The 17,366-nt window shown below is 34.1% G+C and overlaps 1 protein-coding gene across 1 annotated transcript in view; it reads left to right on the top strand.

Annotated features, from left to right (window-relative positions):
• LOC114328983 (fasciclin-1) overlaps positions 1 to 17,366 on the top strand; it is a 319,916-nt gene that overhangs the window by 293,606 nt on the left and 8,944 nt on the right. Inside the window, exon 10 of the mRNA XM_050658656.1 lies at positions 9,174 to 9,351. Coding sequence (XP_050514613.1) covers positions 9,174 to 9,351 — 178 coding nt within the window. The remainder of the gene's footprint in view (positions 1 to 9,173; positions 9,352 to 17,366) is intronic.

The following is a 17,366-nucleotide window of genomic DNA, read 5'->3' as shown; positions in this document are numbered from 1 at the left end:
GGTTCATTTGGATACCACAAAATCACCAATCGCCCATAATTGACATATCTAAATATTTAAAGAGTGGATTGAAAGATATTTTGCCTAATTTTGATATTGCTTTGCGCATTTATTTGTGCCTCCCAGTTGCCAACCAACGTGTCCGCTGAAAGGTCATTATCGAAAATGTCAAGAATTTAAAATAGTCATGAAAATAATTTCTGATCAAGTATGACGCAAGAACGTCTTAACAATTTGTCAATTTTGTCCATAGAAAGTGACGTAACAAACGCGATACATTATGACGACATTATTGGGACCGTGCAAGTTCGGCAAAGCGACGCCTGGTTTCTACGCTCAGCAATACTATTCGCACTTTTAATTATATTGGCCAATTACCTTAGTCCTGGTTACTAGATAATTGTCAAGGCCATAGTCCAAAAAAATAATCAGAAGAAACAATAAGATTCAGGTTATGTTATTAAAACCTAAACAATTGTATGTAGTAAATAAAATTAGTTATTAAAATGCAGTAATGCAAGCAAAATACAATTAAATAAATTTACCTTTATATAATAATTGCATGTCATATCAATATTGTGGAGCAATAACTATATAATTTTTCTTTTTCATTGACAGTAGATATGAAATAAACGTCAATTTGACAATTTCAATTGACAATGAATTATTTAAGAAAGTTACAATATTTCTCCGCTATTTTCGCACGATCGTTTCTTGTATCCCCTCCAAGTACTTGCACACCGCGAATAGATGATTTTTCCAAAGAGAAATCAAGAAAGAAATCTGGTGTGATCGAACTGGAATGACAATTTTTATGTATTCTTATTTAAATAAAAAAATTTGTTTGCAATTTTTTTTTCGCAAAAATGGTACATGCTTGAAGCGCGGCTACTAGAGAATTGCCTAGGGCGTTAATTGACCTAAACGCGGCCCTGTGGACAACACATGTACTTCCGCAAAGCTATGGATAGGTCTCACATTAGTAGACTGAACAACATTTTCAAGTATAATATTCCAGTTTGTTTGAAAAGGAAGGTTTTTGACCAAGGTGTGCTAGCGGTTCTTACATTAGTCCAATCAACAGCAATTTTCTCGTGGAATTTTGAGAATCAAGGTCGATTTCCTTGAAAATTTGAATTTAGGTACATAGTATTTATAACCTTTGTTAAAATCTACCCTACGCCGAAGCGGGATTTTGCCCTCGTCATTACGATCCTAATAGTGTAAGATCCGAATATAGGTCGACCTGTACCCATCTGATTTCCGGATGAAACATTTTTTTTTATTAAATTTCATACATAGGCAAATATTTCTAGCATGGGTTGCCTATCAAAATCGTGTCATAGCTATCCCTCAGGGGGGGCGTAGGGGTTGAAATCAATATTTCAAACACATAAGTATCGTAGAATTATTTTATTTTTAAATTAAATAGGCATATTCAGTATAATTCATAGATTATTCAAGAAAAATTCAAGGAAAAATATTGAAAAATAAGCCAACGATGGCAAATTTTTAAAAGACGTCAAAATATAATGAATTTTGAGGTGAACATCAGAACTCATCTTTGGAAATTCCCTTTCCTTGTGAGATAGGTCGAAAATTTCACGGGAGGCCTACATTCAGCAGTGGACAAATGTAGGCTAATTTATGATGATGATTTCCTTTCAGTACAATAAATTATTGTCAAAATTCCTTACTAAAATTGTTTGTTTGATTGTGTATTAAATTGTCAAAGTCACTTCAAGCTATAAATGCAGATACATTAATTTGATGTCTCCCTTTTCCAATACCTAATACTGATAAAACTCTTCTAGACACAATGCTCGAGTTTTATCTATTATGGATGAACAATCGTTATTTACCGTCCTAAAAATTTTCCGATACACTCATCTAACAAAGTCTGATGCAGACATTTAAATCCGTTTTGAAAAATACATTCCGTTCAGTTTTCGAAACGGTTCGACACATTTTAAATTTTGACGTAACTTTACGACAAAGCGACAGCCTGGCTCTAACTACGTGATGTGGCACTCAGCCGGCGGGATGCTTCGAGAGCCTAGTGAACTCTACAGAGAGGAACTAAGAAGAAATTTAGGAAAATGGTTATTAAAATGCTATCTTTTGTGCATTAGAAAGAAGTATACACTATATTGTTACGTTTTTCTATAGCTTCAGTTAATTCAGGTTAAGTGAAGTACAACGTGGTTTAAGTAACTTTATTTTAACTCCAAAACTCACTTAATTACAAATATTACAATTATTACTGATTACATTAATAATTATCGCTCACAATTCGTCACTTGAGAGAATTGAATAACCTTTTAAATAAGCTAGCACACGACCCCTATTCTCATTTAAACAAACAATCAATTACGTCATCACGCCCAAATGTATGACGTCACTGGTATGATATACATATATGCCAGAAAATCATAATTTAAAAATAAAATCGGGATTTTCCTCCGTAAGGGCCTATTCTCGAAAAAAATGAATCTGTTCCTAAATTTTGAACCTCTCTATATGTAGCAGATTTGTGATAAATATCAGAGGACTTCCAGATAAGTAAGGCCCAGTCTGTCCTGTGCGGTGTACAAGAAAGCTTAAACTCACTATCTTAGTCCGATATCGTTTTTTTGACTAAGGTCTTCTTCTTCTTAGCCTTCTATCGTCCAGGTTTGGACATAGGCATTTCCCAACTCCTTCCATCGGTCTCCATCCTGAGCAACATATTTATAATTTGTTCCGGCTACCCTTTTAATATCATCACCCACCTCATCTGTGGTCTTCCTCTCGGTCGTTTACTTTCGTAATGTCTGCAGTGTTGTATTCCAACTTTAGCCTTTTTGTGTAACAGTTTGGCCTGCGAAGCTCCATTTAATTTTGGCAACTTTTGTTCTTATGTCTTCGACTTTTGTTTTTGATCTTACCCAGTCGTTCCCTTCTTATCTGACAGTCGTATACCTAACATTGCTCTTTTCATTGATCTTTCTGTTGTGACTAGTTTATTCATATTTGCCTTGGTTAGGGTCCAGGTTTGACATCCATTTGTCATAATAGGAAGGATGAACTGGTTGAACACTTTGCTCCTCAAGTATTGGGGTATTTTGCGGATCTTAAGTATCCAACTAAGATTTCCAAATCCTGTCTTGTTCTACTAGTAATTTCCACACTTTAGTTCTCTTTGTCAAGTTTCAGGATTTGGCCTAGGTAGATATACTCCTGGACTTTTTCTATCTCACTGCCATTTAAAGTTATATGTCTGAAAAATCTCTTTGAATTTACTAAAGGTAGATTTTTCACAGTTGATTACTGTGAGTGTGTAGAGAAACATACTGCGGTCGGTCAAGCGAAACGTAGAACAGGGGTTACTGAGAGGGTATCAAAGTTGCTTTCCTACGAAGGTAATTAAATCCATTTACTTAGGCTGAAAATCAGTACACACATTCTAAATTAAATATAAATAAAAGTTATTATAGTCGGTCAGCTGTATGACGGGACAGAGCCGGTCGGTCGAAATGAAGCATTTTGGCTCGCAATTTTTTCGTCCGGCATGGATTTACTTGAAATTTTCACACAAGGGAGGGAATAGTCCAAAGATCATTTTCTATATCATGCCGCTATCATTCGCTAAAACCTTGGGGGTGGTTGCCACCCCATCTCGGGGGTGGGAATCTGTTATTACATTTTAACCGTGTAATTCGGTGGAAAAAGTGATTCTAAGAAAAATTGTTTTTACATTTTCTTCGTAAAACTAATATTTTTGGAGTTATTCGCGCACGAAAAAATCGACTTTTTTAGAGGGTTTTTTGAGAATACCTCGAAAAATATGCATTTAATCAAAAAAACTGTAGATATCAAAATTGTATATATTAGTACCTAACACAAACCAAATTATTTTCCAATAATATCTTTAATACCAATACAAACCGAGATACGGCATGTTAAAGGTTAGCTTTTTTCGTCAAATGCATAATTTGAAATGTTCTAAGCCAAAGAATGGGAAAAATTTGCATTTTTCAAGGAAAACTTAAATAATCTTTTTTCAAGTATGCAATTAGACCTTTCAAAAAATAATAATAAAAAGTTTCTAGCATGAAAATTAAGAGACTCATAATAAAGAAAATGTCGGTACCTGCTTTTCTCTACAAAAAAATTAGTGAAAACAACCCCCTAACTACCTTCCTAATTCAAAAATGGTCTTCACCTTTCTGTAGTTCCTTTTATATTTATTATCAATACACTCAAGGAGTTTGACCTATTTAAAATGCCTAATTTTGGAAAAATTGGAGTTTAAAGAAAAATTGATTTTTTGCAATTTGGTATTTTTCACTTTTTACTTCAAAATATCTCCGAAAATACTGAAGATACGAAAAAAATTATAAACTACCTACCAAATTGTAGCTTTTTTTAATGACTAAAATTACCCTGTGCATAGATTTTCATTACAGTGAATAGTTAGCCCGATATAGCTGTTTAAAACCTATATTTACCAGCAAACACCCCCTTATTCGAGCACTTTAAACCCGCCCCAATTAAAAACTAGGGGATCTTACGGAATTTAATTTACACAGTCTTATGGCTCTTTAAAAATCCTACAAAATCATTTTTGAAGAAAATTTTTATCTCCAAAAATATATAGAATATTTTTCGAGGTATTCTCAAAAAACCTAAATTCTAAAAAATCGATTTTTTCTTCTAAAAACTGTTATTTTCAAACGCGAATAACTCGAAAAATATTAGTTTTACGAAGAAAATGTAAAAACATTTTTTTCTACCTTTAATACCATTTAATAATACCTTTTCCATCGAATTAAATGGTTAAAATGTAATAAAAGATTCCCACCCCCGAGATGGGGTGGCAACCACCCCCAAGGTTTTAGTATGATAGCGGCATGATATAGAAAATGATCCTTGGACTATTCCCTACCTTCTGTGAAAATTTCAAGTAAATCCATGCTGGACGAAAAAATTGCGAGCCAAAATGCTTCATTTCCTCAATCGACAATTGGGGCCGACCGACCGGCTCTGTCCCGTCATACAGCTGACCGACTATAATAACTTTTATTTATATTTAATTTAGAATGTGTGTACTGATTTTCAGCCTTAGTAAATGGATTTAATTACCTTCGTAGGAAAGCAACTTTGATACCCTCTCAGCAACCCCTGTTCTACGTTTCGCTTGACCGACCGCAGTATGTTTCTCTACACACTCACAGTAATCAACTGTGAAAAACCTAGCTTTAGTAAATTTAAAGAGATTTTTCAGCGCTGCCTCTTGTTCTATTATGTATTAGTTGTCTATATCTCGAATCTATTCTACAATTATTAATAGCTTGCTCTATGGTCCACATCTCGATACTATCAAACGCGTTTTCACAATCTACGAAAATCGTTTGCCTTCTCTATCAATGTTCTCATTGCCAGCAGATGGTCTGATGTACTATATCCTTTGCGGAAGCCAGCCTGTTCCACCGGTTCGTAATTGTCCATTTTGTAGGTCAACCGGTTGTTAATAATTCTCATAAATAGTTTGTATATTTGACTGAGCAACGATATAGGTCTATATTTCTGTAGATTACATTTGTCGCCTTTTTACTTTATCGTACTACATACGCAGTATGAGTATAATATTACTTTATCGTACTACATACGCAGTATGAGTATAATAGATAAAGTTATAGGATCGTGCAAAAAATTTTTTTTCAGATTTCACTTTTTTTCGACGATTTGAGTCCCCCTGAGTCTGAAAAGCAAATAAAAAAAAACATGTCGGAAGTATGTACGTACGTACGTATGTACGTACGTATGTACGTACGTATGTCGCCACCGCCCAGCAAAAACTACTGGACCGATTTCGATGAAATTCGGTATGAGTAAGTTTAAAAAAATTTTGTCGAGAAACTAAGCTTTTGAAAAAAACCTCTCAAAGGGGGGCCGAAATAGGGGGGTTATTTGGGGCCCATTTTTGCAAATTTTGACCAAAACGAATGAAATTTAACTTAAAGTTAGCTCATCGACAGGTAAATAGAAATACGGAATTTGACATTTCCAAATCCAAAATGGCGGCCAGCATGGCCGACCGCCCACCCGATACATTTCCCTACCAATCTAAAAACTTGTTTAAGATAAATTTAATTTGAAAAAACATTTATATAGCCTAAAGATGGGGCTATAACAAGAATATTATCGTTTTTCAGAAAAATTTATGGGTTGCCTATATTTAAGGGGTCAAAATGTGACATAAGTTTGAACTAGATTTTCTCAAAAATGACTCCAAGGAATTTGTTTATTTTTTGATATATTTTTGATATTCTATCGGTAAACTGAATAACATTAGTCAGATTTCTTAACTCCTCATAGGAGGGGAGTTATGATTTTTTTATAAAAAAATATTCGAGTGCCCGTAACTTCCTCTTTAATAGAAACTAAAATTTGAAATGCGGTAAACATATATAGTACTTTATTATCTATTAGCACAATAAATTTTATCCACAATATGGCTTCCGGTTGAACCGGAAATAAAAAAAAATCTTAATTTTTTAGATACGCCCTGTATATTTTTACATATTTTGAAAGAATGTAAAATTACCTTTCCAATGACATAAAACTCGTTGCTGTAGCTCAAAAGCTCGAAAAGTTACAGAAAATTGAAATTTTGCTAGAATCTTGTGTGTGTCCCCTCTCACGCGATCATAGCAGAGCATTATTATAGGGCAGTCAATGGGGGTATTTGGCTCCGAATTCCATCCTACTACATCGATGTACTTGATATTTTCACATAAAGTAGGGAATAGCTCAAGAAACAAAATCTACCCTATATACTATGGCGCTTTTTATCTTGGGGCAATTCCCACCCCTTCAGGGGGGTGGAAAATTTGTTGGTCAAAATAAGCATGGAAGTGGCTAGAGAACCTATTTTTAAGCAAAAACTGATCTATACTTTTTTTTGAGAACTCAATACTTTTTGAGTTATGCGTAGTTGAAAATTGGCCATTTTCATTAAAAAATGACACGTTTTAGGACGGTTTTTTGTGAATACTTTAAAAACTATGCATCAAACTAAAAACACTATATAAAAATTTTTTAAGATTATAAATAAAAAAGAGATTCGTTCCTTCGTAAATTTTCTATTTATAATACAAAAAGAGATATGGTAGGTAAAAAGAGTTTGTTTTTTTTTTGGTGCGTGCTCAAATCAGTGTATTCAACTTGAAATAACAGAGAATCGGTCGATTTTAGGTGTATAATGCTACCAATACCTTTTATTGTGCTTGAAAAGTCCTTTCAAATAAGCGCTATTAAATGTCTATTACATTCAAACTAAGCGAGATATGCTGCAAAAAATTGACGACTAACGAATTTTAAGAAAAAAAATTGAGAAGTATATTTAACCCCTCTTCCACAAGAATTTAAATGCATCGTTTTCCTTCTACAATACATTTTACTACAGTGTTATTTGATGCATGCTCAAAGTGCTCATGCTTTTGTAGTGTTTGAAAAAAGGCCTTTAAAACGAGCACCGTTAAATGTCGGTTACATTCAAACTAAGCGAGATATGGTGCAAAAAAAGATATGACTAATGTACTTTAAGGAAAAATGAGAAGTACATACATTTAACCCCTCATTCACCAGAATTTAAATGCATTGTTTTTCTTTTGCAATACCTCTTAATATAGTGTTATTTCTACTTTCAAAAAGTTGGACGGGTGAAAAAAATAAGATCAAATTATAAGAGCACTTTTTTAAATTTTCTTAAAATTCTTTCTTTTGTTCCATGCAATTCGAAAATAAAACTGTTCTATCCCCGAGAAGTGGTGGGAATCGCCCCCATGATGAAAGCGCCATAGTATATAGTATATAGGATAGACTTTGAATTAGGAGATTGGGCTTTGGCTACTCCCAAAATTTCATTACAATCCATGCAGTAAAATGCAAATATTGTAAACTATTAATTTCTTGTATGGCTTGCAAATTGTAGAAGCTTCGGAGGTGTAACCAGAGAAGGTTCCCATTGTTTTCATTCTGGTGGGATATGTTATATGCCATTAGAGTGAAAACTTAGTCTTTTGCTAGCAGTTGTCGCTAGGGCATCTATGCCATTTCGTTCGTTGCAATTCGGGACTGCACGCTGGGGTTTGTTTTGGTTGGATCAAGGAGAGCAGCATATGTGCCTCCTGATGAGAGACTAATAAGTTTCGAAACCGGTAGAGGTGTTTGCAGCACTCTCTGATTGGACTGGAATATGGTTCGGCTGTATTTTCGTTTTGCAGCGAAATTGAAAATGGTTATTCATTTTTGATTTACATTTACTCTGTGTGGAGTATGAAGGGAACCAGTCTCGTTGGAACTTTACCGCGCTGAGCAGATGTGACGTGAATTGTAAATTGTAGAATTCCCTCATCTTCCTTAGTCTCAGCATCCGTATGGCTTGCAAATTGTAGAAGCCTCGGAGGTGTAACCAGAGAAGGTTCCCATTGTTTTCATTCTGGTGGGATATGTTATATGCCATTAGAGTGAAAACTTAGTCTTGCTAGCAGTTGCCGCTAGGGCATCTATGCCATTTCGTTCGTTGCAATTCGGGACTGCACGCTGGGGTTTGTTTTGGTTGGATCAGGGAGAGCAGCATATGTGCCTCCTGATGAGAGACTAATAAGTTTCGAAACCGGTAGAGGTGCTTGCAGCACTCTCTGATTGGACTGGAATATGGTTCGGCTGTATTTTCGTTTTGCAGCGAAATTGAAAATGGTTATTCATTATTAATTTCTCTATGAAAAATGAACTAATTTGAAATGAAAGTATGACTAATATTCTATTGATTTATGCAATAATCTATAGTGTGTCCCCGAACATTTTCTCAAATGCAGGAATTAATGATGCGTAGAACCATAAAATATTTTCAAGTATACAAGGTGTTTCTAAAATATCAAAATAACGAGTAACTTTGTTATTTTTATAGAATGCCAGTATCTAGTACGATAACGATAATAGATCGGTACGATAAAGTTCTCGGGCGGCCCTTCCGTCCAGCGTTTTTGTGTAAGAGTATTGCTAGACTTTCGTTCCAGTCTTTAGGGATCTTGCTATTATGGAGACATCTAGTAGAGGGATTGTTACTGTTCTGCTTTTGCTTGCTTGAATAATGTAGTTTTATTATAATATTATTGTTTTTTTAGGCCACAGCAACCCTAGAACGTCACTTAGTAATCTCAGGTGAAGCGTACTCCATGGAGAGGATCAAGCAATTATCCAACGACACCAACACGTTCGGTACTTTCGGCCAACAACGAGAAGTGGAGCTTCCTACCGCTAGAGGGTCCTTGAAGCTCTACGTTGAAGAGAGACAGGACAATAGTACGTACTATATAAATGTAGAAGTGGCTAGAAGGAGGGGTTATGTGACGTTTGTTTATATTTTGGGATATTGACAAAAATTAGTGAAAGATCATGATCTGAAATAATTACTTGATGTATGGATCTAGCAATCAATCTACTGGGCTGTACAATAAATTTTGCGGTTCGATGAGAAAAATACAATTTTATAGTTTGAAATACACTTTACTATTCAGTATAGTCTCCCTGAACATCAATAGACTTCATCTACAATCTATATTTCCATCCCTGAAGTGAGAATTTGGAAGGGCTGGAAAATACGCTTCCACAGCTGTTATGACCTCATCATTTGGTGCAAAACGCTTTCCAAGCATAAATTTTTTAAGTACTGAAACAGATGGAAGTCGCTAGTGACCAAATCTGATGAATACGGTGAACGCTTCAACAATTCGAACTTTAATTCATGTTTAACCATTGTTAAATGTCCATATGACACGATGCACTGTCCTGATGAACGCGGATTTTTTTTTCTGCAAACCGGGTCTTTTTTTACGAATTTTTTCCATAAGCTGGTCTAAAAGGTTACAATAATATCCAGAATTTATTGTATTAACAGTTTGCAAGTAACCCATAAACAAAACTACTCTCGCATCCCAAAAAAACTGATGCTAACTCCTTCTTGGTCGATTCTGGACACGAACTCGTTTTGGAATCGAAGAACCAAGTCTCATTCATAGGAATGAATCAACGCACAAAATCTACTTTATCCTTTCGGTGCATTCGAATGTGGTTTTGTTCCATTGTTAGCGAATGCGGCACCAATTGTGAACACAGCTTTCTAAAACCCAATACTTTAGTCAAAATATTGCTTACACTGCCCGATGAGATGCCTATGGCTTCTATTAAATCTCTTTCAGTCACTAGATGATTTTCCAATACCACAACCTGTATTTTTTCTACGATTTCTGGTGTTGTTGCTGTTTTTGGACGTCCTTGACTTGGATCGCCTTCTGTGGGGGCGTCTAAAATTCTATCCGATCTTAACAAACCCCCGAGATTGGAAATTAAATAAAAGACTTTTGTACTTTTATTTTCTATAATCAGCTTTAAGTCAAAAGGGTTAACAGCTTGCAAAAATATTAAATGTCGAAAAATAAACAGTATTTCTCTAAAATGGATAATTATTATAAAACCCCGCGTATAATTAAAATGTTTGTACGTAACCCGGAATGTCTACACGCATTACAGTCTCTTGTGGAACTTCTATTTTCCGACCACGACGCGACGGAATCAAAATTAGCTCTCCTCTGAAAATATTACCACTACACCGTATCTTAAAAAGTTGTATATTTACCGGGCGGCGATGCGAAAAACCACGCACATCCAACCGATATCAGTAATATTCTGAATACAAAATCTATTTCGCTATCTGGACGAAATTCTCTTTTCAGCGAAGCATTTATAAAGTTGAAATCTTCCCAGCACACATTCGAAGGTTTTTGACGATTCAAGATTCAACATAACAATAGGAGCTGATATGTATCTGACGTAATTATTTATCAAATCAAACAGATAATTGGACGAAGGTTGGCTGTGCCTATATTATTACAAAAGTATTCGTTGCTCAGCGTCTTAATGCTTCTCAATAAAACTAACGGTTTTGCATACAGGGTGCACAAAAAACAAGCAACAATTAATGTGATATTTAAAATGGCTCGAACACCTTCAAAGCTTGTACGACCACGTTGAAAATCAGCAACCCATCTTTCTTCTGTATTAATTGAAATCGAAGAGTCCTTATACACTTTCAATATTTGTTCATAAATTCCCTTTGCTTTTAAACCTTCCAAAAATAAAAATTCAATCACTGCACGATACTTAATTGTTAAATAAAATTAGGCTAGTAGTAACGCCCTCTTTTATCGAACCGCAAAACTTATTGAATAGTCTTAGTGCTGTCGCCAGAGGAGGTACAACAGCCTCCTTTATTTAGATGGACTTACTCACGTTTTTTATGTATTTTGACCCACAGAAGACGAATTTTTTGGGTAACAGTTGATCCGGATGTCGATAAGATTGTTATGTTATGTTATGAACAAAGAACTTGAGGAATTACATAACAACAATTTTTCGCAAAACAAAACATTTTTTGTATTTTTTGGGTCATTCTAAGCAAAAAATGTTCCTACAAGTTTTTTCGTAGGATGCATAGTTTTCTAGATAAACGCGGTTGAACTTTAAATAAATCGAAAAATTTCAATTTTTGAACCCGAATAACTTTTGATTAAAAAATACCCCATTTGGAAGTTCAAGTCCAATTATACCGGTTTTGATTATTTGCATTGCTAAAAATTAATTTTTTTTATTGTTAATCAAAGCTATAAACACATAGTGCTTGAGTTCTGTTCAATGCATCTCTCATTTAACGAACGAATAGGCGCGCCTACAAACAGGCAATTTCTACATAGCATGCATTAAAACGCATGCATTGGGCACGGGTAAAACGCTCAAACACTGTTTATAGCTTTGTTTGACGATAAAAAATTAATTTTTGGCAATGAAAATAATCAATGCCGGTATAATTTGACCTGAACTTTCAAATGCGGTAAGCAGAATTGCTTTCTTTTAGTCAAAAATTATTAGGATTCAAAATTGCAATTTTTCGATTTTTTTAAATAAAAGTTCAACCGCGTTTATCTCGAAAAGTATATATCCTACGAAAAAACTTGTAAAAACATTTTTTGCTTAAAATGACCCATAAAATACAAAAAAAAAATGTTTTGTTTTGCGAAAAATGTCTGTTATGTAATTCCTCAAGTTCTTTTTTCATAACAATCTTATCGACATCCGGATCAACTGTTACCCAAAAAATTCGTCTTCTACGGGTAAAAATATATAAAAAAAATTTAGGTAAGTCCATCTAAATAAAGGAGGCCGTTGTACCCCCTCCCTCCCTGGCGACAGGACTATCTAGTATTTTAAGGTTTTTATTGCGTCTCAAATCACAAGAAATCATTTAACTATAGAATTTAATATCTCATAAATTATTCAACGTCCCTTAACAGCTTCTTCAACGCGCTTTTTTAAGTAGATAAATTACAATTTAAGATTAGTGATTATTTTTGTTTTGCTTTTGTTAATATATTTTTTGTTGATTTTTGTAGCTGATGATTCCAAGAACACATGTAAGTCGCAAAATTTTGGATTGTGCTTCTGTAAATTTTCGCTAAGCGTTCGACGTCTGTGTAAGATTTAAATCATAGTAAACATTTACACCAGGGAAATAAGGCAAAAATATACCTTGTTCGGGACACTTGAGCAGCCAGGTTGAAAATGCATTTTTTGGGTACTATATACCTAATACATTATAAATACAAAAATGTCCGCCACAGTTTGGACGAGAAATTTAGTTAACAAATAAGTGTCAAAAATGAGAGTTTTTTCGTTTAAATCGCTACAGGTAAAAATATGGTAATTAAATATCTTATTTATAATATTTTTCTTTTGGTAGATTAGCCAAGGTTTAAAATAGCGCTTTTTGAATTTTGGTCCGTGTCCAATATCAAATATTCAGTATTCATATCCGAAATTGGACAGTATCATTTTATCACCCAGTAGATCGAATGCATTTATTTGTTATTAAACACACACACGTAATTAATTAAATTACATACACATTTGGTCAATTATCAATAATATAATTTGGACATCAGCCAAAAGTTGCTGACATAAGATAAACAATTTACCTTTATTAGATACACAAAATCACGCGGGGCCCGTGTTTACATTGACCCAATTTAAACTTATATAAAACTAAGATCTCTTGTCTAGCAATTCAATTATTATTAATTCATTAACGCGAGTGATTGTCTTCAACGCTCATCATTTAAGTCTCTACTCAAAGTACCCCGGGTCAACATCATAGTGTAAGTCTCATCAATAAACTCTGCTACTATTATTCGGTGTTTCCATCACAACTTAAAGACCATCTACACTGAGCCAACGAAGGGAATCTGTTCAGTCCGATCATTTGTTGCTTCGGATATTGCAAAATAAAACTAAAATTTCGAAAATAAAAAATTTGCTATAACTTTTGCAAAAATAAATTTAAGACTTTCATATTGCGTGAAAAGTTGAGTCAAACAGTTCACACATTGCACAAAAAATTTTATGATGATTCGTCAATTAGTTTAAATTTTAATAAATTTGTTTATCGCAAAGAGCTTTTTTTCGCAATGTTATTCTTCAGAAAATAATAATGATATAGCAATTCTGTGAAAACAGCGTGAAAGTAAAATAGTCATGTTTTCAACGTTTTTAAAAAATCATTAAAAAGTCATTTTTGTCACTCGGAAAACATTTTACTAAAATAGAGTCATTTTTGGCTTATAAACAATTTGAATAACTTTGTTAATATTGACTATAGGCTAAAACTACAATGGGATTTGAAAAACTGGTATTTTTATACGAATTTTAAAATAAAAATTTTTCGCCTAGGTTAATTACGGTTAAAGTTAGCTACTTTTTTTTTTATTTAATTGACGACTACTTTGTTTATAACAATTAAGCAACCTAACTAGAGCTATTTTGAAGTTGAAGATATATAGATTATATGTAAAAGTTTGAGTAAACTTTGAACCACAACAGAGTGGTTAGTAAAGTTTTAAAAATGGCGTTTGAACGGAATTATTTCGTGGTCGGTGGAGAGGAATTATTAAAATCCGTGCACTGAAAAAATTAAACTGATTCTGCAAACATGTGCTGCGATTTATATCGCCGGAGCTTGTTGATGGATTTTTTTAATTTGTGTGTACTCGTAGTCTTATAGAGTACGTTATGTACACACATCCCCACCGAACATTACAAAATGTTAGGGGGAACTCCCCTTATCACTCAGGGATATGAGAAGTAGATTACTACCGATTCTAAGACCTACCGAATACACATACATAATTACATAAAAATCGGTCAAGCGGTCTCGGAAGAGTATGGAAAATAACACTATGACAGGAGAATTTTATAGATGTAAATATATAGATGGCTGTTAACAAAGAGGGGTTGGTGATAAAAGAGTGAAAATTGAGGGTTGTATGTATTTTTTTATTTCTACATCATATAAAATTAAGGTAGATAATTTTGTCCAAAAAAATTTAAAAAAAATGTCAGGGGTGCAAACCCCCTTATAACTTATGGGTATAAAAAATAGATTAAAACCTCTTCTCCTCCTATAGGATATACGTTTAAAATTTCATAAAAATCTGCCAAGCCGTTTCGGAGTAGTATGGTAACTAACACTGTTACAGGAGGATTTGATGTATATAAAAGTCACTGCGAATTAAATAATAAAAGTGGCTAACCTAGGCAAAAAGTTTTTTCTGAAAATTCGTGTAAAAATACCAGCTTTTTAAATCCTACAGTATATTTACTCTATAGTCAATATTAACAAAGCTATTCAAATTATTTATAAGCCAAAAATGACTCTATTTTACTAAACTTTTTTCGGAGTGAAAAAAACCACTTTTTAATGATTTTTTTCAACACTTTGAAAACGTAACTATTCTTCTTGCATGTGATTTCCACAGAATTGCTATGTCATTATTATTTTCTGAACAATAACATTGCGAAAAAAGGCTCTTTGCGATAAACAAATTGAATAAAATTTAAACTAATTGACGAACCGTCTTAAAAAATTTTGTGCGTTATATGGAATATTTGACTCAACTTTTGTTGCAATATGAAAGTCTTAAGGCCATTTTCGCAAAAGTTATAGCACGTTTTAATTTTTAAAATTTTAGTCTTATATTGTCATTTTCCGAAGCAAAAAATGATCGGAGTAAAATTCAAAAAGTGCCATTTTAAACCTTGGCTGATATACTAAAATTTAATTACTCTAAATAATATATATAATTACCCTATTTTTACCTGTAGCGATTTAAATAAAAAAAAACTGCCATTTTTGACCCGTATTTGTTAATAACTAAGTTTCTCGTCCGAACTGTGACGGGCATTTTTGTATTTATAATGTATTAGGTATATAGTAGCCAAAAAATCCATTTGCAACCTGGCTGCTCAAGTGTCCCGACAAAAACCTTATTTCCCTGGAGTAATTTCCTATAAATCTATTACTATCGCTAGAATAAATTATAGTCCACAGTACATCATCCTTTTTTGAAAATAATTACAAAAGTCTTCAAAACGGTTTTAACTGCTTCGTTTGAGCGAGTCTCCCACTTTCTGAAAAATTTCGGAGATCAGGTTGGCGTGTTTCCGCACGTCCCACGCCTAAACCTGTAACTCTAGCGCGGTTAGGTTTTTGTTATTGGAAAACTGTAGGTCTATTCGGGGAAAGAATAGTAGAAAAAATATATTGAAACATGAAAGGAAACTCTAACACAATTTGGAGAAAAATGGCCAATATTATTAAAGAGACGGCTATTGAAATACTTGGGAAAACGTCAGGAAGGAAGTTTGAGGATAAAGAGACTTGGTGGTGGTCAAATGAATTACAAGGAAAAATAAAAGAGAAGAGAAAATTATATAAAAATTGACAAGAAACCAGATCGGACACAGATCTTCAAAACTATATGGTGGCCAAAAAGGAAGCGAAAGTAGCAATAGCAAAAGCTAACACAGAAGCGTATTCAAACCTATACGATCAACTTGTTACCAGGGAAGACGAAGCAAATATATATAAAATAGCCAAACAGAGAGCAAAGAAAGCAAGAGATTTTAATCAGATTAGATGTATCCGAGATGAAAATAATAAAATACTAATTCACGAAAAGGATGTCAAAAAGAGATGGAGAAAGTATTTTGACAGTTTATTAAATGAAGAATTTGACAGACAGCCTGTGGAGCTAACGGAGATAATAACAGCAATGGTTACCAGAATAAAAAACGAGGAAGTGGCTCAAGCGCTTCAAAAAATAAAGAAAGGAAAAGCAGTCGGACCAGATGATATTCCTGGGGAAGTATGGAGAGCATTGGGAGAGACAGGAATAAGTTGGCTAGCAGGTCTATTTAATAGAATTATGGAAGTTGGACAAATGCCAGACGAATGAAGAAGCAGTATATTAGTACCTGTCTACAAAAACAAGGGAGACATACAACAATGTACAAACTACATGGCTATAAAACTACTTAACCACACCATGAAAATATGGGAAAGAGTAATTCCTAGACGGATACGTGAAGAAACCGAAATATCCGATAATCAATTTGGCTTTATGCAGGGCAGATCAACAAAAGATGCAATTTTCATTGTAAGGCAACTGATGGAAAAATACAGGAATAAAGAGACCAACGCTCATATGGTATTCATTGATCTTGAGAAAGCATATGATAGAGTTCCTCGAGAGATTCTGTGGTGGGCACTCAATAAGAAAGGAGCCCCTGCCGAATATGTAAAGATTGTGAGAGATATGTATGAGGGAGTAACGACTAGTGTTAGGACAGGTGTGGGAGAGACTGATAAATTTCAGGTGAAAGTAGGATTGCACCAAGGCTCGGTGCTTAGTCCTTATTTATTCTCATTAGTTTTGGACCAGATAAGAGCGAAACTACAGGGTAGCATTCCATGGTGCCTAATGTATGCTGATGATGTAGTGTTAATCGGAAATAGTGAAAGAGACTAAGAACAAAAACTGGAACAGTGGAGACAAGCTCTGGAGGAAAAGGTTTAAAACTTAGTAGGACAAAAACAGAGTATTTGGAATGTTCATTTAAAGATGGAGTTACTACAAATAAAATGGTACCTTTGGATGGTGAAGTGATTGTGAAAAGCAATAGTTTTAAGTACCTATGATCGGTATTACAGAGTAATGGAGAAATAGATGGAGATGCATGCAGTAGAATTAGGGCTGGATGGATGAAGTGGAAAGAAGCGAGTGGTGTGTTGTGTGACAGAAAACACAAAAATTCCAATGAATGTTTTGCAGTGAAAAAGAAAGAGGAACAACGAATGCATTTGGCGAAAATGAGAATGCTTATATGGATGAGTGGAGTGACGAAGGATAAAATTAGAAATGAGTATATTA

The sequence above is a fragment of the Diabrotica virgifera genome, chromosome 8, assembly GCF_917563875.1.
Source record: "Diabrotica virgifera virgifera chromosome 8, PGI_DIABVI_V3a".
Lineage (NCBI taxonomy): Eukaryota > Metazoa > Arthropoda > Insecta > Coleoptera > Chrysomelidae > Diabrotica > Diabrotica virgifera.
Note: the sequence above shows the minus strand (reverse complement) of the source record. Positions and strands in the feature narration are given on the sequence as shown.